Genomic DNA, 26,290 nt, shown 5'->3' with positions numbered 1-26,290 from the left:
AGTTTTCTTTTAAAGTTTACAGGAAAAGGGATCTTTGCGAAAGAAAGAAAGAAGAGAAGAGAAGAAAAGAAAGCAGACATTATGTCCCAGTGCTATAAATATATCTTTTAAACAAGGCACCAAGATATATAGCCACCCCTGGAAGCTACCAAATGATTTAGTGGTTTGAAAAAAACAAAATCTAAAATTTGGTACAGCAACAATAATAAGGGAAAGAACTTGAAGGTCTTTCCTCTTATTATGCATTGGTACTATAATATAGTATATAGTCTTTGACCTTGTCAGCCACCTGGAGGGAAAAATGGCCAGCATTGTTTTTTCCCTCTTTCTCCCGAAAGCCTTTAATATGTTGAAGACCAAAAACAATTCAAAGTCCATAATTTAGTGACAGAATGCATACTTTGCATATAGAAACCCCCAGACCCAATCCCCTGTATTATTAGGCATGGATAGAAAAGATGCTAGACTTGGGGCAGCTGCTGGTCAATGAACCAACAGCCTGGCTAAGTATATAATAGCTTGAATCAGCCTAGATCAGAAGTAGAATGATGTGGTACTCCAAATGTTAAACTGCAATTCCATACATTCCTAACCATTGGCTATAATGTTTAGGCCCGCTGGAGGTTGCAGTTCAATAGTATCTGGATAGTTGTATGATTCCCCCCATCAGCCTAAATCTGGTGATTAGTCCTAATAGAGTCAGGATAGTGTGGTGAATTTAGAAGACAAAGTTAAACTCCTCTTTGAACAACTCTTGTCAAACAAAGCCCATGGTACAGTTGCCTTAGAGTTGTGATAAGTCAGAAATTACTTCAAGGTACACAACAAGTCCTAATAAAAATAGACTTCCACATCAGTAGAACTTACACGCATGCCAAGTTCTCACTGATTGTAGGCCTAGTTGAGATGGACAACTGGCTTAAGTTCCTGAGAAGTATGGAATTTATTATCTCTATTGTTCTGCTGATGACATTCTTACCACACGATTACATGTTGTGTGTTACAGGTAAAAGACAACACCATTGGGTTTGATACAGGACAAAGACACGAGACCACTACAAACAGTAGCATATCAATTACAATAGTTGCAGGGACATGAGAGAAGCCTCCCACAAGGATGGTAAAAACATCAAAAAATATCCGGGCGTCCCCTGGGCAACGTCCTTGCAGACGGCCAATTCTCTCACTCCAGAAGCAACTCCGGTTGCTCCTGACATGAAAAAAAAAAATTACAATAGTAATGGTTTTTTACAACATGATAGTAATAGACATGTATAGTGGACATAAATCTGTTGTATGCACAAAGTCTTATAACAGTGATGATCCTTCAATAACAATCCCAAGTAAGTAATAATATATACTTTGCAAGAAGGCTTCTCCTTGAGGGCACAGAGTCCTTACTATCTTGTAAGAAGAAGTTTGTAAATCCCAAAATCTATAAACAGATAATTTAAGTCTTCCTCAAGTGGAAAAATACAAAATTCACAGAATGCAATGGAAATCTAGTTTCATATACAGTAGAGTCTCACTTATCCAAGACTCGTTTATCCAAGGTTCTGGATTATCCAAGGGATTTTTGTAGTCAATGTTTTCAATATATCATGATATTTTGGTGCTAAATTCGTAAATACAGTAATTACAACATAACATTACTGCGTATTGAACTACTTTTTCTGTCAAATTTGTTGTATAACATGATGTTTTGGTGCTTAATTTGTAAAATCATAACCTAATTTGATGTTTAATAGGCTTTTCCTTAATCCTTCCTTATTATCCAAGATATTCGCTTATCCAAGGTTCTGCCGGCCTATTTAGCTTGGACAAGTGAGACTCTACTGTATTTCCGCTTGAGGAGGACTTAATATAGTCAAAACCAGAAAATTGGAAATCCTTTACGTGGAAACCCTCATCCAGGAAGCGGAAGCTCCATATATCAATATCAGTAGAGAATTATCTGTTTATAGAATTTGGAATTTACAAACTTCTTACAAGAGAGTAAGGACTCTGTGCCCTCAAGGAGAAGCCTTCTTGCAAAGTATATATGGTTACTTACTTGGGGTTCTTATTGAAGGATCATGGTTATAAGACTTTGTGCATATAACAGATTTATGTCCACTATACATGTCTATTAATATCATGTTGTAAAAAACCATTACTATTGTAATTGATATACTACTGTTTGTAGTCATCTCATGTCTTTGTACTTCAGAGAATCCATTTTCAATTTAGATACAGGACAACCACATATCTGACACCAAATGCACCACCAACTAGAAGCCTACTATTCCAAGAAAAGAGCGATGGGAAGGAGAGGAATTTTTACTGGACCTTCAGTAAATAGGAATGGGAGGTTTTAACCTTCTAACAATAGCAGTCCTATCAAAGATCAAATCCCCGAGCTGCCATTTGCCCATGGAATTAAAAGGAACTCCCACTGGCACTAATGGGAAATGTTCTTTTCTCTCTGTTGCTAATAATGGACCTGAGAGGGAGGTCTATGTATCATGATCACGGTGGGAAGAAAAGAGCTAAATGCCTCTTTTCACATGTGCTGACATTCTAATAATGTTCCCTCCCCCCTCTGTTTTTATTTTTTTGGAAAACTGACCATTTTTTAAATAAAGCTGTTAATGCCATTTCTAATGATGCCCTCAATTTCACCTGGCAAAATGAAAGCTTTTGGAATTCCCCATCTGAGAAAGGCATCTCTTCCTGTCACCCACCATCCTAATAGATAAAGCATTCCTCTTTCTGTCCTTTGGGCTTTACCAATCCCGCAATTTGCAAGGGGAAAACCATGACTTAACACCTGTTTGAGTAAAACTACAATTCGGCATGCTTCCCGTGGGGTAATTCCTATTAAACTCAAGTGAACTTACATCACATAGGATGCTGCTGAATGTAAGACATTTCAAAAGGCTTTCTTTTAGGACGTGAGATCATTTGACCCAAGGGGGTGGTAAGTGGAATTTATATTTGAGTCAGATACATGCCCACACAGAAAGAGAGTGTAATGTGGTAGTTTAAAGCACAAGTGATAACTTAGGAAGGAAGTTCTTTGTTCAAAGGTTCACTGCATTAGACATCTATTCTCTCTGAGCATCAGCTCCCCCATCTGTAAAATGGGGACATTTAACAAGGATCAATCTAACAGTCATGTAAGAATTGCCAAGACAATACAGGTGCTCTAACCACCAAGAAAAAAAACTATATAAATGGTAGCTATAACTGGTATGTACCATATTATGCTATTATATTCTTAACATCAACATATTATAAAACTGCCAACTAAAAACACCAATATAAACTGAATGAAAACACAGTCTTTAAAAGTCAGATGAAACATGGAGTAGTACAGTGATTCTCAACCTGTTGTGACTCAGCTGGAACCTCAGATTGACTTTGATGGGGATTATGGGATTCAGGTTCAAAATCAGAATGTCCCTGTTGTAGAAGATGAGGAACAGAGAGTTTTTCCCACAGCAGGGAATGATGTTGACGATACTGAAACTAGCCAGGTGCAAGTTGACTCAGAAAAGGAGGACAGCTCTCAGCCTGATAGCAAGCCTGACTGACCTTGATGAAACCGAATCTTTAGATCGAGCTGACCATTTGGAATTCAGGGTTCGAAGGAGTGTTAGAATAGCAAATAAGAAGGAGGTCAGAGGCCAAAGAAATGCTTTCATGCTTGGCAAAGGGTATTAAAACAGTGTGTTTGGAGACAAACCTTTGTCAAATCAACTTTCGTTTAACCAAGAAGCAAGCTCTCGTTTCCTGGATTATCCTGCTGTCTTTGTGTTCATGTTATTGGGACTTTGTCATGCTCTACTGGGACTTGGTTTTATTCCTTGTGATTTCTTGGATCATGGTTTAAGGCTTTGTGTTGGAACGATCTTTTGGAACTTTACTTTTGCTTTTAAAGAACTTTTTATCTTCTATTTTGTAATAAACTACAAAAGACTTCAGCCTGTGTGCAGTCTGGTGCATTGAGCAAGGTGAAGCTAGCCTGAGGTGTGACACAACCTGTGTGTCCGAAGATGGTTTTGCTTCAACTCCCAGAAATCATAACAGCTGGTAAACTAGCTGGGATTTCTTGGAGTTGTAGGCCAAAACACCTGGGGACCCACAGGTTGAGAACCACTGGAGTAGTAGAAGACAAAAGAACAGTTGACTGTCTGAACTGACACCATCCAATTGCTTCATACAGATCAGTGAATGATTGTCTGATCTTCCATGCCTGGTCTCTTTGAAATAAGGATAGTCAGATTTTTCCAACATAAGGTGAAGAGGCCCAGATGCAAATTATATGAAACTATCTGCCATGGCTATCTGCTATTTGTTGTTGGGTGACTCCAATATTTTTCTCACTTATTGTGACCCTAAAGCCACAATATCAACAGGTTTCCTGGGGCCAAAAGTGTGTGACTTGCCCAAGGTCATCCAGATGGTTTCCCCAGATAAGCAAGGATTCAAACTCTTGTCTCCAGAATTCTAAATCAACACTTACTATTTCATGCTGGCTCTAAGACTTCTATATAAACATAAAAAGCAACAGCAGGTGAAATTGAGAACTCTCCTATTTATTTGCTAAGTTCTATTTATACACTGCCTTTTATCAAACAAGATGGAGGTCAATTATAGAAATCTTCTCCCCACTTTATACTCACAGCGAGGTAGTCAAGCTGAGAGTGTGTGAGGGACCCAAGACCATCCACTGAGTTTTATGGCTCAGTGAGCACTACAACCTGGATCTACAAGTCACAAGGCAACACTCTAACCCCAATAAATCATTTATTGTATAAAATTGTGGAGGTTTGCTTTGGATGGGGGAAAAAATCAGTCGACAAAGAACATGCCTATCAACACCAGGCACAGAACTGAGCTCAAGTTGAGATTTATTTTGGATTCTGGCAGTCCAAAAGTTGTTTTTCTAATGTAATTTAATGTTGACATGACTACCAGCCAGTCTCTTTTATGGCCACTCTAATTGCTTTCCTGATGAAAGCCACTATCCCAGTGGACCTACTGTGAGACAGCAGGGAAAGTCTTGCTTAACTTGAGCAAAATAGAGTGTTTTATGTGAATGATATCATTTCATATTAAGAGGATTCTGGCATGTAAAATCAGGTGCTGTTGTGTATGAAACAACCTTACTAGGGGACATCATGCTCTCAAACATTTTATAGATGAAAACTGGGACTTATGTGACTACCCAAAATCAGAAGGTAGCAAATTTTATGAATCAGGAAGAACAGATAGGCTTGGAAAGGGTGCCGCAGTTTGCTTTTGCCTGTGCCTATTGGGAAAGACAAAATTCCATTCCTTCCTTTCCTCTGCGCCTGCTGATATCAGTTCGCAGCAACTGATGTAAGCCAAGGATGAAGGAGGAAAGAAGAGCGAAACTGGGACATTTTTAAAAGAGCTGAAAAAGGAAGATGACCGAGAATTAATTGGGGCAGTCCCTACCAAATTGGAATAGTTAGAGGATATGAGATGCATCTTACAGCCACTTCTCATATAAAACATATTGCATGGTAGCCTGTGCTTTGAAGTAAAGTTACAGAAATTAGTTGAATTCTGTTCTAGAAAGATTGCTCTAATCTTTCATTGATCAGCAGCTTAGTGCTGAAAAAAGATACTGCTAGCTTGCTCTTCTCCCCAATTTACTTCCTGATGTTATCACCTGTTAAAAGGTAAAGGTTTCCCCTGATGTTAAGTCCAGTCATGTCTGACTCTGGGGGTTGGTGCTCATCTCAGTTTCTAAGCCAAAGAGCCAGCATTGCCCATAGACATCTCCAAGGTCATGTGGCCAGCATGACTGCATGGAGCGCCGTTACCTTCCCGCCAGAGCGGTACCTATTGATCTACTCACATTGGCATGTTTTCGAACTGCTAGGTTGGCAGGAGCTGGAGCTAACAGCAGCTGCTCCCGCCACTCCCGGGGTTTGAACCTGGGACCTTTCGGTCTCCAGCTCAGTGCTTTAACGCACTTCGTCACCGGGGCTCCCTTATCACCTGTTAAACATTAGTAAAACCATCCTGATAATAAGAGCTGTTTAACAGTAGAATATGCTCCCTCCAAGTGTAGTAGAGTTGCCTTTTCTGGAAGTTTTTAAATAGAGCCTGGATGGCCATCTGTTTGGAATGCATGGACTATGTATTTTGCATGGCAGGAGGTTGGACTGGGTAGCCCTTGGAGTTTTTTTTCCAACTATATGATTCTATGATCAACATTTTGCATGCTACTTGAGTAACTGTGGGAACACCCACATGACAGAAAGGTCCCATATTTTTTCTGTTTTATTCCAATCTTATACTGGGTTAAAATAACCCAACTTGGATATGCTGGTATAACAAGGTCCCTGGATCATACTGGGAGATGGCAAAATATTCTAAATGTATATGGCTCTCCAAAATAAAATTGGAAAGAACAGGGATAGAAGCAGGGACTTTCCTGGTCTAAATCAGCACCCTGAATTTTTTTTAAAGGCATAAAAATGTTAGTTGTAGGGTTGACACTGAAAATGTTTGAGTTCCTGACTATTGCCTATTTTATTTTATTTATTATTCATCCATCTATCCACTTAATGTCTATGGCAGAGCCTCCAGAATAAGCCAAACATGTGGAGAAATGGGACTTATTTTTGGAAATCCTCCTGGACCTCAGTCACTTAAAACTGGCTTTCCTAGGATTAAGTAAAAGTTTTCCCCTTACGTTAAGTCCAGTCGTGACTGACTCTGGGGGTTGGTGCACATCTCCTTTTCTAAGCCGAAGAGCCAGCGTTGTCCATAGACACCTCCAAGGTCATGTGGCTGGCATGACTGCATGGAACGCCGTTACCTTCCCGCCAGAGCGGTACCTATTGATCTACTCACATTTGCATGTTTTCGAACTGCTAGGTTGGCAGGAGCTGGGGCTAACAGCGGGCGCTCATTCCACTCCTGGGATTTGAACCTGGCACCTTTTGGTCTGCAAGTTCAGCAGCTCAGCGCTTTAACACACTGTGCCACCAGGGGCCCCCTAGGATTACTTGCTCACTATTCTTGTACTATTTGTTCCTTGCTGGGTATTAATAAGCCATCCTTTGCTTCTGTCCCCCCAAAATAAAAAGAGAGAGTAGTTTAAGTCCTTATCGGAGATAGAGCTGTATATAAAGTTTTGTTGTTGTTGTTGTTTAAACAGCCTACAGCAGTGGTTCTCAACCTGAAGTCTCCAGATGTTTTTGGCCTACAACTCCAAGAAATCCCAGCCAGTTTACCAGCTGTTAGGATTTCCGGGAGTTGAAGGCCAAAATCATCTAGGGATCCCAAATGAGAACCACTGGCCTACAGCTTATGTAATAAAGAGGAAGGGAATCTGCATCCCCCTAAGATTTCAGTGCATATTAAAAAACTATATACAGTAGAGTCTCACTTATCCAACACTCGCTTATCCAACATTCTGGATTATCCAACGCATTTTTGGAATCAATGTTTTCAATATATCGTGATATTTTGGTGCTAAATTCATAAATACAGTAATTACTACATAGCATTACTGCGTATTGAACTACTTTTTCTGCCAAATTTGTTGTCTAACATGATGTTTTGGTGCTTCATTTGTAAAATCATAACCTAATTTGATGTTTAATAGGCTTTTCCTTAATGCCTCCTTATTATCCAACATATTCGCTTAGCCAACATTCTGCAGGCCCATTTATGTTGGATAAGTGATACTCTACTGTATCTTTCAATTTGAATTCCTTGTTTACCCCATCAGATATCATGGCTTGGGAACAAACAGAAGCCACACCTTTTAGCCTTGCCTCTTACCAACTCCATACATTGAAGGGTAGAGGAGGACCTGCCTGTGTCAGCTTCATATAGGTCATATTCTTCATATAGGTAGAGGTGATTTCAACCATACTATAAGTGAAGGCCCCGACTGCCCTAGCGTGATGCAGATCTAAAGGAGCATGTCTAAGGAAATGATCCTTCACCTCAAAAGATACTCCAGGGTAACCAGCAAAGCAAAAACCAGATTATTCACACAATATCCCGCATTGTACCCGCCAGTTAACTCAATCAGCTTCACCTCAAGCGATTTCACCCTAAAGCCAAGTAGCCTGCAAAATGCAACAAAACAAAAAACCCAAGTGGGAAGATATGGAAAGAATGTTCCCACTTTCCTAGGTTCTGGAATCGCCTTCCTAAAGAAGCTAGAACTGCACCTTCCTTACTGTCAATATTCGTTCATCCCAACTCACATTTTATAACAGGGTGTTGTCAATAAAAGGGATTTCAACAGGATGCTGCACTGTTTTTAATTGTACGGCTTTTAAAATGTTTTGAATTATTTTTAATTGTGTTGCCAACACCAACACTCTGCAGCCAAAAGCCAGTCTAGACCGAAATTGTGTTTTCTTTTTAGAAGTCTCTTCCACAGTACTCTACACTGTACTAAGGAAGAAGGGATGGTTGCTGAGCCCAAGTGGAAAACAGGCAAGCACACAATGATATTTAAATGTCAACAAGTTCCCAGGATTGTTACCTGTGCTTTTTGTAATACAAGACAAAATGGATCTATTCAGTGGCTATTGCTGAGAACACCCAGATTAAAGATTTGCATTTGTCTTGTAAGAGAGAAGTTGTGAATTTGATATATGAGTTTGTAAAGCACTGTTACAATCCCAACTACACAGTAGAAGCAGTTTATAGGCTCACACCAGAGAAGTGGTTGTCAAACTGTGGGTCCCCAGATCTTTTGGTCTTCAACTCCCAAAAAACCTAACAGCTGGTAAACTGGCTGGGATTTCTGGGAGTTGTAGGCCAAAACACTAGGGGACCCACAGGTTTGCTTGGGATTGTGAATGATAGATGGAATCTCTTACGTGTGCCCAGAGATACCCTGCAGAATGATGCACCACTCAGCTTTGCAGAACAAATACCACAGGAACTTTTACTAAATCCAAGAGATCAACAGAACAATGGTATTTACAATAGTCTCTCTGATTGCTTACAGAAATCAGCAGTCAATAGGCAATCCTTTCTTAATCCATGAATCTGCTTCAGTGAATTTCAGCAGCAAACAAGGCCTCAGAAATATGTCAGGCCTCTCTACCCTGTTTCCCTGAAAATAAGACATCCCCAGAAAATAAGACCTAGTAGAGATTTTGCTGAATTGCTAAATATAAGGCCTCCCCTGAAAGTAAGACCTAGCAAAGGTTTTGTTTGGAATTATGCCCGCCAAACAGAACACCAGAGCATGCAGGATTGGTAAATGTACGTACCATAGATTGCTGAACATGAAAATAATGGTAGTAACAAGAAATTCTTGATAGGATTCACAGTTTGTCTGGTTATGCTGGTTTGTGATGATATCTACTGTACAGTATATAATAAATGTTCATTTCTTTTGTTCAACAATAAAAGTGAATTCTTCTTCAGGGAAAATTAAGACATCCCCTGAAAATAAGACCTAGAGCATCTTTGGGAGCAAAAATTAATATAAGACACTGTCTTATTTTCAGGGAAACACGGTAAGTACAGAGCCAACTTCTTTCGAGCCAATACTCAGTAGACTCACACACACACAGGTAGAAACCTGTTCAAACTGATTCTCCAGCAGCAGGATAGCAACAGTTACAAAAACCAATTCCCAGGTCCTTGCAAACTCAACCAATCGGCTTCATGCATTTGATTTTCCAGTTAACACACATATAGTACCTTTGCAAACCCTGACAAGGTTGAGAACCACTGCTCCAGAGGAAGCAAATGTACATAAGTTCCATGGAAAACACTGCTGAAAGGTTATTGGTGACCTGCTTTCAGCAGGGTTTGGGCATGACTCTAACCGCATGAACTATGATGCTTGCCAATGACAAAGCATTCATTCTTGTAAACATTCTGCATAGCCTTCATATCATTTAAATGTGCTTAATGCACATACCATGCCACCTGTAGGAAACATTGACATGATAGCTGTCTGTGCCCAAGGGTACTCTTATGGGCTGGTATATGATGAAAGTACTGTATATTTAAATAGAAAGATCCTAGCCATGCAGAATACTTACAAACATGAGTGATTTCTTAATGTATACCAATAAAAGATTTATATTGGTTAGAGACTTTACATTTTCATTGTTCTCTCCTAATATTGGATACATAAACTCTTTGCCATCTTTCACATTAAAAGTAACAGCCAAAAATGTTAGCTATTGCTTGATACTAATGTGCATACATGCTCTATGGCAAGAAGCAAAACGTCACGTTATCCCTTTGAAACTTGCTTCTTTTGCTGTAGAGACAATGCATATTTTTCCCTTCAGGACCCATTTGGAAAAGTAAATAAAAGGAACACAATTTACTTGCACATTCTCTTAGATGACCCTTAGACTGGGAGAAGAAGTAACATTTAATGAAGTGTGTTTGGATGAAATATTTATGGGGAGCCTTTTCTTTGCAGTGATCCTTTATCCATCCTTTCTTGCCTACTTTTATAACTGCCTTTAAGTCATTTCTGTCTAACAGCAACCTGATCACAGAGTCTCCTTGGCAAGATTTGTTCAGAAAGGGTTTGCTGTTGCTGTCCTTTGAGGCTAAGAGAGTGTGACCAGTCCAGAGTCAGCCATTGGGATTTCATAGATGAGCAGCTGGTAAATGGCTGGAATTTCTGGGAGTTGTAGGCCCCAGTTTGAGAACCACTGCACTAAGGGCTGGGAGGACTCACTGGGTTGCCATTCCTGTTGTAACCTGGACAGTATGAGTTTATGGGATTTCGTGTACGGACTTAGTAAGAAAGTAGCATACACTAAGGCAGTGGTTCTCAACCTGGGGTTCCCAGATGTTTTTGGCCTTCAACTCCCAGAAATCCTAACAGCTGGTAAACTGGCTGGAATTTCTGGGAGTAGTAGGCCAAAAACATCTGCAGACTCCAGGTTGAGAACCACTGCACTAAGGGCTAGGAAGGCCCACTGGGTTGTCATCCCTGTTGCAACTTAGACAGTATGAGTTTTTGGGATATTGTCTATGGACTTAGTAAGAAAGTAGCACAAACTGTGTATCAATCTGACCTTGAAGATCTGAGCACTTTCTGCAGCAGTTCTAGTGGCAGCTTCCTCAAGTGAATATGAGAACCAAGATGCGGGACAAGGTTCACTTCTACCCATCTCTCACAATCGGAGATCAAGGATGGTTGCTGGTACTGATTTCAAAGAAAGAAGCGTTAAAAACATAGTAATTCTGAACTCTGGGACCACCTTGTGGTGGATATTGGAAATTAAGGTATCACATGCAAGTTAAGACTAAATGAAAAGGCCCTGGGTGTTTATGTAAAAGTTCAGTTATAACTATGTAGGTCTGGATATCAATATACAGCAGGCCCTCAATATCTGGTGCGGCTTGCTTCCAGGGCCTCCTGTGGAAACCAAAACCCTTAGCTGCTCAAGTCTCATTATATACAAAATAATAATAATAATAATAAAAACCAAAAGATCTCAGCCGGCATTTGGAAACAATAAACACTGACAAAATTACTATCTGTCAACTGCAAAAGGCCACCTTACTGGGATCTGCACGCATCATCCGAAAATACATCACACGTCCTAAACACTTGGGAAGTGTTCGACTTGTGATTTTGTGATACGAAATCCAGCATATAGATCTCGTTTGCTGTGTCATACTATGTCTTTGTGTCAATAATAATAATAATAAAACTTTATTTCTGTTCTGCCCTATCTCCCCAAAGGGACTCAGGGCAGATTCCAACAAACAACGGCATACATTCAATGCCTTCATAAAACAGATAAATATAATAGATATGATAGATACAATAACGTGGCAAAATTGTGTCCCTCATATAAAATGACCAACAGAGACAGCCTGTGAAATGGCAGAAATATACAGCAGGGTATGGCTATATATCAGTAAACTGTTTGACAGACAGCAAGTTTTGCTTTTTGGATTTTTCCCCAATTATTTTCAAGCCATGTTTGGATCCATGTATGCAGATATGAAGGGTGGACTGTGGATGTAGATGCAGATATAATGAATACAGTTAATTTATAAGGTATCAGAAACTGGAAGTTATAATTTTTAATATGTTGGGGTTGCAATTCTCAGGCAGAATAATAGTCAATTGTTACCCCACTACCCAACCCAAACAAGTAGCACATACCCATATTTACTCAAGTCTAATGCGCCATCTGCCTTGATATTCTGGGTTATATGGCTGTATGGAAGGGCCCTGGGACATTTTAAAAGCAGCTGAAAAGTTTGATTGTGATTGTTGCTGCCAAATTTGGAGAAATGGAGGATATACATTTACAGCAAGCACACCATGCCTGCTAAATTCTCCTTCCCTAATAATACTGGCTACAATTTCCAGCAGCTGCCCTTTTCTTTACATACTATCTTGATATAAATGCGAAATGCCAGCATGAAAACCAGTTATAAACTGACTCAGTTGGTCAAAATTAAAACCAGAGTTCAGAAAAAGTGCTCTTAATCTTTTGGATCTTAACTTACTGGGAAGGCAGTATTCCAACAGAGTGTTTTTTAAAGATTTGGCTACCACTATAGGTAGGTTTCATACTCAAAACTAAACCAACCATGTTAAGACCATATTTGCCACTCACCTTACAGCCTGCAGAATAATAACTACAGACATTGGTTGGGCCTATGCTACTTCTCATGAGCTGTACACACCTAAGGGAAAGGAAAAAGACTTGAAATGAGAAGGGTGACTGGAGGAAAGTCACAAGAGATGCAGCAACCTACTTGCCAGGTAAAATTTCAGATACATCAGCACAACCACACCCCAGACTGAGCAAAACCCAATCCAGGCCAACCCTTTTCCCCAGGAGACATTACTGATGGTTGTGTTGCTGCCAGGGAAGAGCATCTGAAAATCCTTTTTTCACCTTCCGAAATAATTAAACTGCACATTCCTTGGAAATAGAAATGCTTGTACTTGGAAACATTGTTCTATGTTTTTTTTTTTTTGTTGGAGGACTAAATGAAGAGAAATTTAACTCACATGAGACCAGCTGTAGGGCTGGATTTACACTGCCATATAATCCAATGCAATGCTGCCAATCTGCATTCTGAAATTGCATTATATGTCACTGTAGATCCAGCTTGGGTTTGCTCCTCTGAAAATTGCTAGCTTTTATTTATATTTTGACCTCATTGCAGCAAATCATTGATTGAAATTTGCTATCAGTAACGTTTTTAAAATATGTGTATATGTTTCAGAGTGTGTATTGCAAAGGGGGAGCGAAAGTGAGACCAAGATCAAGGAGGATGAGAGTTGTTACATCAATATCCTGAATTTTTCCTATCAACTAAAGGCATGGTACATAGTTCTTTCCTGCACCCCTGTGTTGTTCTCACAAGTACCAGGCTGACCCAGTGATTTGCCCATGGTCACCCAAGGAATTTCATGGTATCTCGAACCTAGGTCTCCCAAATCAAGGTCACACTCTAACTATTATACCATATTGGCTCTTTTTCTTCCATGACGGTTTCTCCATAAAAATAGCCTCCTGGTATATTTTCTTACTGGAGAAGTAATTGCCCACGGTGAGGGAAGTAACACATTCTTTAGGCTAATTTACATTGGAGAAAACTATGTAATGAGAACGTTGCACTCACAGCAGCACATCTCTGGTCTAATTCTGTACTCTCCTTGCAGCTGCTTTGAACCTTTGCCTTTCAAAATGGCATATGTTTCAGCTGTCACCTGATACTGTGCCCCCACACTTCCAACTCCATCCTGGGAGTCTTAAATGTTAGCAGCAAAGAAAGAGAGGCGGTCTGCCGAACTTTACAGAATATTGAATTCCGTCTGAAATAAATTTTCCATGGCCACCCAGTGCATTTTGCTCCCTGAACAGGCTGACTGATGAACACTAAGATAAATCCTCCCCCGTTCTATATACGAAAGATGTTGCCAGAGTCTTACTTCATGCAGGAAATAGTAGTGTTCCACTATCTTTGATAATGGAGGAAGGTAGGGAGTTTCAGGAAAAACATCTATTTCTGTTGACTATTCTAAAGCCTTTAACTGTGTGGATCATAATAAATTGTGGCAACTTCTTGGTGGTATGGGGATACCAAGTCACCTAGTCTGTCTCCTGAGAAATCTGTATAACGGCCAAGTAGCAACAGTAAGAACAGACCACAGAACAACAGACTGGTTCAAGATTGGGAAAGGAGTATGGCAGGGCTGTATTCTCTCACCCTACCTATTCAACTTGTATGCAAAGCACATCATGCGATGTGTAGGGTTTGATGAATCCAAGGCTGGAGTTAAAATTGCTGGAAGAAACATTAACAACCTCATATATGCAGATGATACCACTTCGATGGCTGAAAGTGAGGAGGAGCTGAGGAATCTTATCACCAAGGTGAAAGAAGAAGGTAGAAAAGCTGAGTTGCAGTTAAGCATCAAAAAAGCCAAGATTATGGCAACCAGATTGATTGATGACTGTCAAATCGAGAGAGAAAACATAGAGCCAGTGACAGACTTTGTATTTCTGAGGCAAAGATTACTGCAGACGCTGACTGCAGCCAGGAAATCAGAAGACGTTTACTTTTTGAGAGGAGAACAATGACTAATTTTGATAAAATAGTGACGAAGGCAACAAAAGTCCGCATAATTAAAGCAATGGTATTCCCCATAGTAACCTATGAATGCGAGAGCTGGACCATAAGGATGGCTGAGCGAAGGAAGATAAGACGCTTTTGAACTGTGGTGTTGGAGTGCCTTGGACCCCAAGAAGATCAAACCAGTCCATATTCCAGGAAATAATGCCCGACTCCTCGCTGGAGGGAAGGATATTAAAGGCAAAAATGAAGCACTTTGGTCACATAATGAGAAGACAGGAAAATTTGGAGAAGAGAATGATGCTGGGGAAAATGGAAGGAAAAAGGAAGAGGGGCCAACCAAGGACAAGATGGATGGATGATATCCTTGAAGTGACTGGCTTGACCTTGAAGGAGCTTGGGGTGGCCACGGCCAACAGGGAGCTCTGGTCCATGAGGCCACGAAGAGTCGGAAGTGACTGACCAAATAAACAACAACAACAAAAGTTCAACCATAGAAATTGACATGAGATCCAGACTTGATCTTGACATGAGTTGAACATGGGATGCCTCCCTTGCCCTACTGTTTGGGAGTTAATTCGTCTCTGTATCCATGAGTCATAACTGATGATGGCCGACAGGGTGCTCTGGCGTGGGTTGGTCCATAAGATCATAAAGAGTCGGAAGTGACTGAAGGAATAAACAACAATGATCTCTGATGCTTAGTTTAACAGCAAGGATGGCACACACAACTCTCCACTTTTCAATTCCCAGCATCTGCCGCCCGAGGGAATCATTATAGTCTGCCTAATGCTGTGCCATTACTTTTGGCTATTCAGTATAATCATGGAATTGGAAAACAATCCTATGTATTTGCCACTTCCTAAGACACATGAAACCTTTTCAAGACCATGGATTCCCTTTGCCCATTCCCTGGGGAAAAATTCTAAAATAAACTAACAAACCCATATAGGATAACATAAACATTGGATAAAACAAATAAAACAAATGGATACAATCTTTATTCAGACATAAAAAATTAATAATATAGCTGCCAAATTTCATAGTCCTAGAACCCAAAAACTAATGCAATATTCAGTGTAAGAAAATGCCTCCATATATGAAGGGGGAACGTCTTTAAATGTGTTGACTTTACCAGCTACTGAGATAAAATTGATTTTGTCAAGGCTAGTGTGTCAGCCCCAAGCAGAAACTTCTTAAAAGGCAGTTTTCAAAATATAGGAAACTATTCCAGTAAAATAACAACCCGATGATTCATTCCACATCTCTTGGCAAGCAAAGGGCGTCAACTTGTGCTTCTGCCAAGTGACAGAAGGACATATTTCTACCATTCCCTCACTCCAATAATACCTAATTCATGAAGGGTTGTGCCAAGAGACACAAAAATCTGCTAGTAAGAAATAACATTCGGCTGACCTAGAATTTGGGCTATGGTAAGGTGCAAAACATAATTACATCATTAGGTCTGCTATTCATGGTGTGTAATGCTGCTTTTCAGATTTACAACATATAACTAGTGCTTTACTGTTTAGCTGCAGAAGCAACAATTAACCTGGTATCAAGTTTGACTGTAACACCTTTAGTAGCAAAGATTTGTTTCTCTTAGCAAATGGTTTCCTCCCTCAATTACGGTACGTATTTTACATTTAGCATATTTTGTTCCATCATTAGTAACATCCAGTTACTACAGAAAATCCTCTTAACAAACAGTTGTGTGGGAGCCAGGGGTGAAAGCAGTGTTGACAGGAGTGGGAGCAGTTTACCTCAAATACCTTGGAAAATTCCTAAAACCTATTAGGTTGGTGGCAGCTTTAATTCAAAACAAAGTTTAAAAGATAAGCAGGGTTCACTTTACCCTAACACATATCCATCATCGTCCTGCTACCATATTGTAGGTATAGGGGTGGGATCTTTTAGGTGTGTGGAAAGGTCTGCCCTGCCTTACTTATAATTGTCCATGTCTGTGATCGCTGGTCCCCTTTGTCAGGAGGGGAGAGGCTGACTACCAACGAAAGATGTGACAAGGCTCCTGACTGCTGCTTCTCCTCCTCTCTTCCTTCCCACTGAGCAGAGCCATTCAATGTGGCACCTGGAAGCGGGGGCACCTTGGTGTCTTTATTTTTAGGCCAGTTTCTGGGGTTATTTGGGGTGCTGATTCAGAAAATTGCATTGGATAGACCACATCAGCTCTAGAATATTAAATACGGTTTTCTGTGGGTTAGCAGATGGCGACTACTGGATGGCATATATTCTATATCAGAAACTAGAGCTGATGTGGTCTATCCATTGCAATTTTCTGAATCAGCACCTTAAATAACCAAACTGGATCTAAAGTTGACCAAAAACTGATTCATAATTCTTTTGGTACTAATGTTGGAGAGTGGTCCCTGATCAAACTGGTCTCTGGTCAAGTGGTCCCTGGTCAAAGTGGTCACGTGGTTCCTGTTCAAAGTGGTCCCTGGTCAGAAAAAGGTTGGGAACCACTGTTTTAAACCAATACATTAAGCAGCCCTGAACACTTTCCACACCTCCTCAAAGATTCTGCTAGAAGTATAAAGAATATACAGATGCAGGTAAAAATGTGGCAAAATTGTCTTCTCTCTTGAACTGCAAACAACATCAATATGGGGGGTGGTGTTTGGAGGATCTTGTATCTTGTCCCAATGGGGAAAGGCATTTACAAGGGAAACAATCACAGCAGATTAAAAAGAGTATTTTCAAAACATCTTTCTTAATTTGGTTAATTCAAAATTGAAAATGGATTATCCAGCTCTAGATTGTTCTTAAGTAACTACCATCAATATAGGATATATTTCATAATTGTGTTTCTTTATATGTTTTTAAAGATGACATGGATAGGCAATAATTTGGCTGACAATTCACAAATCACAATCGGGAGGGAATGTCAGTAATTTTCACAATTACATGGGCCAGTCTACATATCGAAAGGCAATGACATGACATGCAGATAGAGCAATGGCTACTTACTTGTAGAAAAGGGAAGGAAATTGTAATACATTTGCAGAAGCTAGGATTCCCAGGACATCATCTTCATTTACTTCTATTTTGGAATTGTATAGGTTCCTGAGTGCTATAGCAAAGGCTTCACATATGACAAAATAAATACATGCATATAAATACACAAATACAGCAAGAGTTAAGCATATGTTCCTCTTGAGGCCTACAGTGTTTTCCTTGTTCTTTGATCTACACATTAAAATTAATCTAAGTCTTTATTATTCAATTGCTAGTGTCATCCCACCATCAACAACAACTTATTCTGTGTAATAGGAAATGGTAATTTAATATCAAGTAAGTTTTCTGTCAGAAGATCTGGCATATGCTATTCTGAACTTTAAATTACTTGAGAAGTTGTTCTGATGGCTTAAGCATTACTATCTCGTTGGAGACACAGAATACAGTATATTATTATTATTATTATTATTATTATTATTATTATTATTATGTATTTTTATTATTATTTTATTATGACACAGCAAACAAGATAGATATTCCATCCTCGGAATGGCTAAGCCCCCCCCACCACATCAAGGTGGCACCTGTGGGGGGGTATTATTATTATTATTATTATTATTATTATTATTATTATTATTATTATTTTATTTCTTACCCACCTTTCTCTGTGACTCGAGTCTGGTTACATCATCACAAAAACACATAATTATCTAAAAACATTCTATAAATATACATATAAAAACATATTTCTACAAAATATATATTAAAAAATACAGAACAAAGATGAAACGTAAGTTGCAAGTTTAAAATTTATGATTAAAACTGGCTCTTCCGGCAGGTCGTTCCACAGTCTTGGGGCGACCAATGAAAGGGTCCTCTGGATGATGGTCGCCAGTCAGGTTCTGGCAGGTTGGAGCAGACGGCCGCCAGAGGACCCCAGTGTTCAGGGTGGATTGTACAGAAGAAGGCAATCCTGCAGGTGACCTGGACCCAAACCATGTAGGGCTTTAAAGGTCAAAACCAACACTTTGTACTTTGCGAGGAAACTAATTGGCAGCCAGTGGAGTGACTTTAGGATAGGTGTAATATCACTCCTGGATGTTCCTGTAACCAATCTGGCTAGAGCTTCCCAACTTGGCACAAAGGTAGCCCAATGTAAAGTGCATTGCAGAAGTCTATCCTTGAGGTTACCAGTGCATGCACTATGATGTTTAGGTCCTCCAAATCTAGGAAGTGGTGCAGTGGTTTGTTGAAGTCACCCAGAATTAAAAAGCCCGGGAGACTCCCAACAACACCTCTGAGACCAGTTCTGTGTGGTTAACTAGGGAGCCTGTTACACCATATGAGCTCCATATCTATGGACCAATATCGTTTATCAACATCTGACAAAATATTTCACTTCTCAGTATTTTCTAGGTCATCCAGATTGACTCTGTTGTATTCTTGAACCACAAGTCCTTTACAAACTGCTATTACAGTAGAGTCTCACTTATCCAAGCTAAACGGGCCGGCAGAACCTTGGATAAGCGAATATCTTGGATAATAAGGAGGGATTAAGGAAAAGCCTATTAAACATCAAATTAGGTTATGATTTTACAAATTAAGCACCAAAACATCATGTTATACAACAAATTTGACAGAAAAAGTAGTTCAGTACGCAGTAATATTATGTTGTAATTACTGTATTTACGAATTTAGCACCAAAATATCACGATATATTGAAAACATTGACTACAAAAATGCATTGGATAATCCAGAAACTTGGATAAGCGAGTCTTGGATAAGTGAGACTCTACTGTACCTGCAGTTTTATGTATCCATGCAAAGCCCAAGAATGTACCTCCCATGGATACTTTTTACTTTAACAATTTTATCTTTTGTAAGATGCCTTTGAGTCCCAAGGCTGTTCCAGGATTAGCAGTCATATATAAAGATCACATTACTTTATTTATTTATTTTATACTCCGCTTTATCTCCCTCGAAGGGGACTTAAAGCGGCTTATCGTAAAAGCATTAGCATAACCATTTAAAATATACAAATATACAAACATTAAAACAAGATTAAATATAAACAGTATTAAAATATTCCCAATTTAAAACTATTAAAACAAATTCAAAGTTAAAAGTAATAATAAGCTACATATAATTTAAGACACTTTTTAATACTTAAAATCAGTACATATGGACCTGACTGGACCAGCATGCCCTAGGCAGGAATGTTTAAATCTCCCCCCCCCCTCTCTCTATGGATTTTTTTTTGCGCTGGATTCAGATCTGTGTTTATTTTTTCTTCTATCGTGTGTAGTTTTTGCGACGAGGCTAATTGAAAAATTAATGCACTTACGCACTGATATCAATAGAATCTAACTAACCACAAGCCAACAAGTATTTTTCATTAGATATAATTTTAGGCATTCTTACGGAGTTTTATGTGCTGAATTCATACCTGTGTTTATTTTTTCTCTATCACGTGTCGTTTTTGTGACAGGTCTAATTGAATAATTTATGCATTTAGGCACTGATATCAATAGAATCTAATTGATATCAGTGCATAAATGCATTAATAATTTGATTAGCCTCATCGCAAAAACTACACGTGATAGAGAAAAATAAACACAGATCTGAATTCCAGCATTAAAAACCTAAAATTATATCTGATGAAAAATACTTCTTAGCTTGTGTTATGTTTCCCCATCCTGTTTCATAGAAAAAGACAATGTAGGTATCCTCATGAAGAATATATAATTACCCAAGAATCTATAATTTCCTAAGTTAACTCAAATTGTGCCTCCAATCTTTAATACCTTCCAAAACAAGCAGCCAATATAAAATGCTATGAATTAATATTTCTACTTGCAGATATTGCCAGACAAAATAATGATATTACCAAATCGAGTGACATCTGGATCATTGATCTCCAAGGCAATTGTGACTTTGGTCTTTCTTTGCTCCTGTTGAGTCTCTTCTGTATGTTTCCGGTCAGATAGAAGATACTGTTTATAGTAACATCTGATTTCTGCCAGAAAACATTGTGAACACAGGAATTTTTGTATAGAACCTAAAGAACACTGAAGAGACAATTCATGATGTATATACTACATGGCCCATTTGAACTAAATGGGGACTGAGAAACAAAACTTGATCAGGTGCAGCAGCTAGTATAATGGCAATGGAGATCTATTCAGTCTCAAATGTTAGCCGCGTGTAGATTAATAATACTTAATTACAGTAGAGTCTCACTTATCCAACATTCGCTTATCCAATGTTCTGGATTATCCAACACAGTTTGCCTCCTGCCTTGATGCACAGCTGTTTCGCTAGGCAGCAAAGATTGAACTTTTTATGGAATGAATTTCCAACAATGTTGCTACAATTCTATCTTTATTTGTAGTCAATTTGTTAGTAGCCAGTGTTTTGTGGTCAATGTTTTTCTGTTGATTTGTTGTAAAACATGACATTTTGGTTCTTAATTTGTAAAATCATAATGTAATTTGATGTTTAATAGGCTTTTCCTTAATCCCTCCTTATTATCCAACATTTTCACTTATCCAACATTCTGCTGGCCCATTTATGTTGGATAAGCGAGATTCTACTGTACTTATAAACATAGGGGGAAAAATAAAAAGTACCAGTAATAGATTAACATTATGTGCTTTCTAGTTGACTGTGATATGGCAGGTACATCAAACAGTTAGACACTGCAAATTTTAAAAATACAACAAAAAGGTTAAAAAAAATAGAAAGGAAACTATAACACTACAATCTAAAAAAAAAGAAATAAAAAAGAGTAGAGAATGATATGTTTATATTCATTAAGGAATTAAAAATAATCCCAGAGTGCATCTACACTGTAAAATTAATGTGGTTTAAAACTTGATTGCTACAAAATCATGGGAGTTGTAGTTTTATAAAGCCTTTAGCTTCTCTACCAAAACTACAGTTCCCAGGATTGCATAGTCTTGATCCATGGCAGTTAATGTAGTGTCAAACTGCATTAAATATATAGTACAGAGGTACTTTCACTCAGTAATAGGAATGAAACTTGCTTGTGCTGAAAATTGTCAGAAAATAACCCATGATGACAGAAACATACTTTGAACATTTAAAAGCAAGAACTGTGCATTTGTTCCATCAATCTGGACAAGCCCTTAAATGTCTTAAGCGATATGTAAACAAAAATATACACGTGTTGTAATTACTTCTAATGCAATACCTTTGGTATAGCTGTCTGCAGTATGCAAGTCAGTATTCTGCACAGCTGTAGCAAGTAGCTGTGAGAGGACCTGGGATTTAAAGAAGTACATGCGATGGAGTTCCCATTCAAAGTCCAAGCACTCCAGTATGACGTCTAAGGAGATAAAAAGAAAAGGGCAATTGAGGGTACTACTAAGAGGTGATAGGCCAGTTACAACAGCCACCAGACACCAAGTTCAGTGGCATCATACAGGGGCGCAGGGAGTGTGTACCCTACCAGGTGACACCGCCAAAAGGGGTAATACCAAATGACGTATACACAAAAATCTGAGCAGTGTTTCTCCAGAATGTACTTTTCTATTTTTAAAAATCACTATACAGTGCTCCCTCACTTATCACAAGGGTTAGGTTCCAGGACCACCCGCAATAAGTGAAAATCTGCGAAGTAGGGACACTAGGGGCTGGGCTGTGGCGCAGGCTGGTGAGCAGCCTGCTGCAATAAATCACTGACCATGAGGTCATGAGTTCGAGGCCAGCCCGTGGCAGGGTGAGCACCCGTCAATTAAAAAATAAAAAATAGCCCCTGCTCGTTGCTGACCTAGCAACCCGAAAGATAGTTGCATCTATCAAGTAAGAAATAAGGTCCCACTTATAAAGTGGGGAGGCAAATTTAATTAATTTACGACGTTGGAATGAGGAAGTGCCGTCAAAGTGGATGATGAAGCAGCTGCTCCCCCCTGTAGCTAAAATCAAACATCCCCTTAGGAGAAGGTTAAATTGCCTCTGCGTATGTCCTTGTCTCGGTTCTATGTGTATATGGGCATTAAATGTTTGCCCTATATGTATATAATGTGATCCCCCCTGAGTCCCCTTCGGTGTGAGAAGAGCGGAATATAAATACTGTTATTTAATATTTATACATTATTTTAGTAGTTATACACTATTTTAAGTCTTTATCAACCAATCGTGTGTTGATAAATCGCCTCCTTCTCCTCCCGTTGCCGTTTGGGCTCCTTTTCTCTCCCTTCGGCTTCTCCTTCCTCCCTTCCTTAGGCTGTAAATTGTAATTTTTTATGATTTATAATAGTCTTTTAGAGTTTATTGAAAAACCGCAAAACAGCAAATCCGCGAAAAGTGAACCGCGAAGTAGTGAGGTAACACTGTAGTTAATCATAAACACAAAACCAGCATACACTATCACTATAGTTAGTAAACTCAGTGTACACTATCACTATACTTACATGCTCTGTGCTATTTTTAACCCTTTCCCTGAAACTCACTGGGTGATTTTGGAAAGTCGCAATCTCTCAATCCCAAAGAAAGCAAAGGTAAATTTATTCTCACCATTGATTGGACATGACATGAAGACACACAACAAAAACAAAGTTGACATGTGCTCTGGTCAGAGCATTATTGCCAAATTGCAATGACATTTCAATGCATTTGCTTTGCTATTCTGCTGCTGAACATGCATGCCCAGTGTGGGATACATCTCACCACGTTAAAACAATAGATGTGGCTCATAATGAGACATGCCGCATTATCACAGGATGTCTATGCCCCACAACACTGGAGAAATTATACTGTTTAGCCGGCATTGCACCACCTGACATCCGCCAGGAAGTAGCAGCTAGAAATGAAAGGACCAAGGCATTGACATCTCTGGCCCATCCTTGTTTGGATATCAGCCAGCACGCCAATGACTTAAATCAAGAAATAGTTTCCTAAGATCTACAGAGATACTCTCAGGAACACCTCAGCAAGCAAGAGTCCAAAAGTGGCAGGTTAAAACCTGGAACCTCAATCAGTGGCTGATGCTGGATGAAAGACACCCTCCTGGGCACACAGAAGACTAGGCAACTTGGAAGGCACTCAATAGACTGCGCTCTGGTACCATGAGATGCAGAGCCAACCTTAAGAAATGGGGCCACAAAGTGGAGTCCACGGCATGCGAACCACAGACCACCTATTACAATGCAGTCTGAGCCCTGCAACATCCACAATGGAGGACCTTCTTACAGAAACCCCAGGGGCCAGCTACTGGTCAAAGGACATTTAGAATAATGCCAAGTTCTTCTTGTTGTTATTGTTGTTGTTGTTGTTGCTGCTGCTATGTGTTTTTAACTTTGTGCTTTCAAATACAAGTTGTACTCTCAGTTTGCTTCTGACACGAGAAATAAAATGTAGTTTTGTCTGCACACTCTACAAGCATGATCTGTTGTTTACATTGCTACTGGTTTTTATAATCACCGATTTTATGAAATTTTCTGGTCTTTTAGCCTCAGCATTGTGGTATGATCTAGTTTGAGAGGAGGTCCATGGGACACCAACCCTAGAGATGTCACTGTAAGCATTTAAGTAGCACTACTACTCACCTGGTTCCATGCCCTCGGTGATCTTCTGTGTGAATGAAAAAAGCATCTCATGTGGGTCTGCTTGGATGAAAATCCTCAGTGAAGAAAAAGAAAGAAGGAAAAAACATTTACGTGCTTCTAGATTGGTTCTAATGTTATGCACATTAAAATGTTTAGTCTGCGGCTGCAAAAATGAGTACACACTCTCAGTGAAATTGGATGGAATAATATATCTTTTTTCCCATCCCAAAGTTGAAATCTCCTGAGTATATGCCATATTAAAATGTATTTTCTTCTTTAGAATATCAAAAATTTTAAATGACATTGTAGATACAAATGACAAGAAAAAATGAATAGAGGGGAAAACTACAAAAGAAATTACCTTTACAGGTGCTCAAAAGTTCATGAAAGTATCAATAACCCCAGGTAACTTAGAAATAATTGAGGAAAAATTCAAGCAGCAAATGGCACAATGATACTGCAAAAATATATTTTTTGTGATGCTCTTGGTGGCTGCAAAAATTTTGCTCATTGAACTTCATGATACATAATTGCTTGGACAGAAATGCATTCTACACATTCCATATGCAAAAGGGGAAGTTCTAATGCTTGGTAATTCTCTACAGTTTCCTTTATCATGCCCACCATATCTATATTTTCTCCCATTGGTGGGAATTTTATAGCTTGTATGTTTTTGAGCATGGCTGCTTTAGAAATGAACATTTAGTGAGATTTGCAAGGGGGAAAACAGGAAATAATAATATTTATTTATATCCCACCACCATCTCCCAGAAGGGACTCGGGGTGTCTTACTAAGCACTCCAGGGTGCACATATAACATACAACAGGTAAAAATGGTACAAAAGTATAAAATTATAACAACCAACCCTGGCAACACATAGAGTCTCACTTATCCAACCTTTGCTTATCCAATGTTCTGTATTATCCAACGCAGTCTGCCTTTTAGTAGTCAATGTTTTTATAGTCAATGTTTTGAATACATTGCAATGCTATGGTGCTAAAGTCGTAAATACAGTAATTACTTCATAACGTTACTGTGTATTGAACTACTTTTTCTACCAATTTGTTGAAAAACAATACTTAATTACAGTAGAGTCTCACTTATCCAACATTCACTTATCCAACGTTCTGGATTATCCAATGTAGTTTGCCTCCCACCCCGATCCATGACTGTTCCGCTTAGCAGCAAAGATTGAACTTTTTATGGATTGAATTTCCAACAATGTTGCTACAATTCTATCTTTATTTGTAGTCAATTTGTTAGTAGCCAATGTTTTTGTAGTCAATGTTTTTCTGTTGATGTGTTGTAAAACATGATGTTTTGGTTCTTAATTTGTAAAATCATAATGTAATGTAATGTTTAATAGGCTTTTCGTTAATCCCTCCTTATTATCCAACATTTTCGCTTATCCAAAGTTCTGCCGGCCTGTTTATGTTGGATAAGTGAGACTCTACTGTACAGCATAAAATCATAATAATACAATGTTAAAACAACAGTATATAAGTGCCGTCAATTCACAAAGTGCCAAGTGTCAGCTTCATATAGGCCCATTCAGCCTACTCAAGGTCAAAGGCCTATCTGAACATCCATGTATTCAGGTTGGAAAGAAAGGATTGAAGGGTGGGGGCTAATCTAATGTCTTTTAGGAGGATATTCCAGTGCTGGCAGGCCACCACAAAGAAGACCCTGTCTCTTGTCCCCACCAACCACACTTGAGATGGTGGTAGGACCAAGAGAAGGTCCTCCCCTGTCAATTTCAGAGCCCGTGCCAGTTCGTAGAAAGAGATATGGTCACGAAGATAGGTTGGACCTGAAGCATATAGGGCTTTATAGGTAATAACCTGCACCTTGAATTGACACCGGAAACTTATCGGAAGCCAGTGGAGCTGCTACAACAGGGTGTGGTATGTTTTGTGTAGCTACTCCAGTTAGTAATCTGGCAGCTGACCTTTGCACTAGCTGCAGTTTCCAAACTGTCTTCAAAGACAGCCCCATGTAGAGTGCATTACAGTAGTCCATTCTGGATGTAACTAAGGTGTGGACCACCGTGGCCAAGCCAGGCTTTTCGAGGTACAGTCGCAGCTGGCACACAAGTTGTAACTGTGCGAAGGCTCTCCCAGCCACTACCGACTCCTGAGCCTCAAGCATCAGTGATGAG

The 26,290-nt window shown here is 39.2% G+C and overlaps 1 protein-coding gene and 1 long non-coding RNA gene across 6 annotated transcripts in view; one reads left to right on the top strand and one right to left on the bottom strand.

The window, feature by feature from the left end:
• LOC134297714 (uncharacterized) overlaps positions 1-26,290 on the top strand; it is a 123,494-nt gene that overhangs the window by 55,833 nt on the left and 41,371 nt on the right. The window lies entirely within an intron of this gene.
• Positions 1-26,290, bottom strand: part of btbd16 (BTB domain containing 16) — a 74,032-nt gene that overhangs the window by 31,516 nt on the left and 16,226 nt on the right. For 3 of the 5 annotated variants that reach the window (XM_062976024.1, XM_062976025.1, XM_062976026.1), the window contains exons 5-10: positions 24,132-24,205; positions 21,776-21,910; positions 20,450-20,578; positions 17,575-17,689; positions 12,615-12,684; positions 11,052-11,182 (exon numbers count right to left, since the gene is read on the bottom strand). In XM_062976024.1, coding sequence (XP_062832094.1) covers positions 11,052-11,182; positions 12,615-12,684; positions 17,575-17,689; positions 20,450-20,578; positions 21,776-21,910; positions 24,132-24,205 — 654 coding nt within the window. The remainder of the gene's footprint in view (positions 1-11,051; positions 11,183-12,614; positions 12,685-17,574; positions 17,690-20,449; positions 20,579-21,775; positions 21,911-24,131; positions 24,206-26,290) is intronic. The other 2 variants (XM_016991942.2, XM_062976027.1) reach the window with 2 other exon arrangements.

This window comes from Anolis carolinensis, chromosome 3 (genome assembly GCF_035594765.1).
Source record: "Anolis carolinensis isolate JA03-04 chromosome 3, rAnoCar3.1.pri, whole genome shotgun sequence".
Taxonomy (NCBI): domain Eukaryota; kingdom Metazoa; phylum Chordata; class Lepidosauria; order Squamata; family Dactyloidae; genus Anolis; species Anolis carolinensis.
The sequence above is the reverse complement of the archived record's forward strand: the minus strand, read 5'-3'. Positions and strand labels throughout refer to the sequence as shown.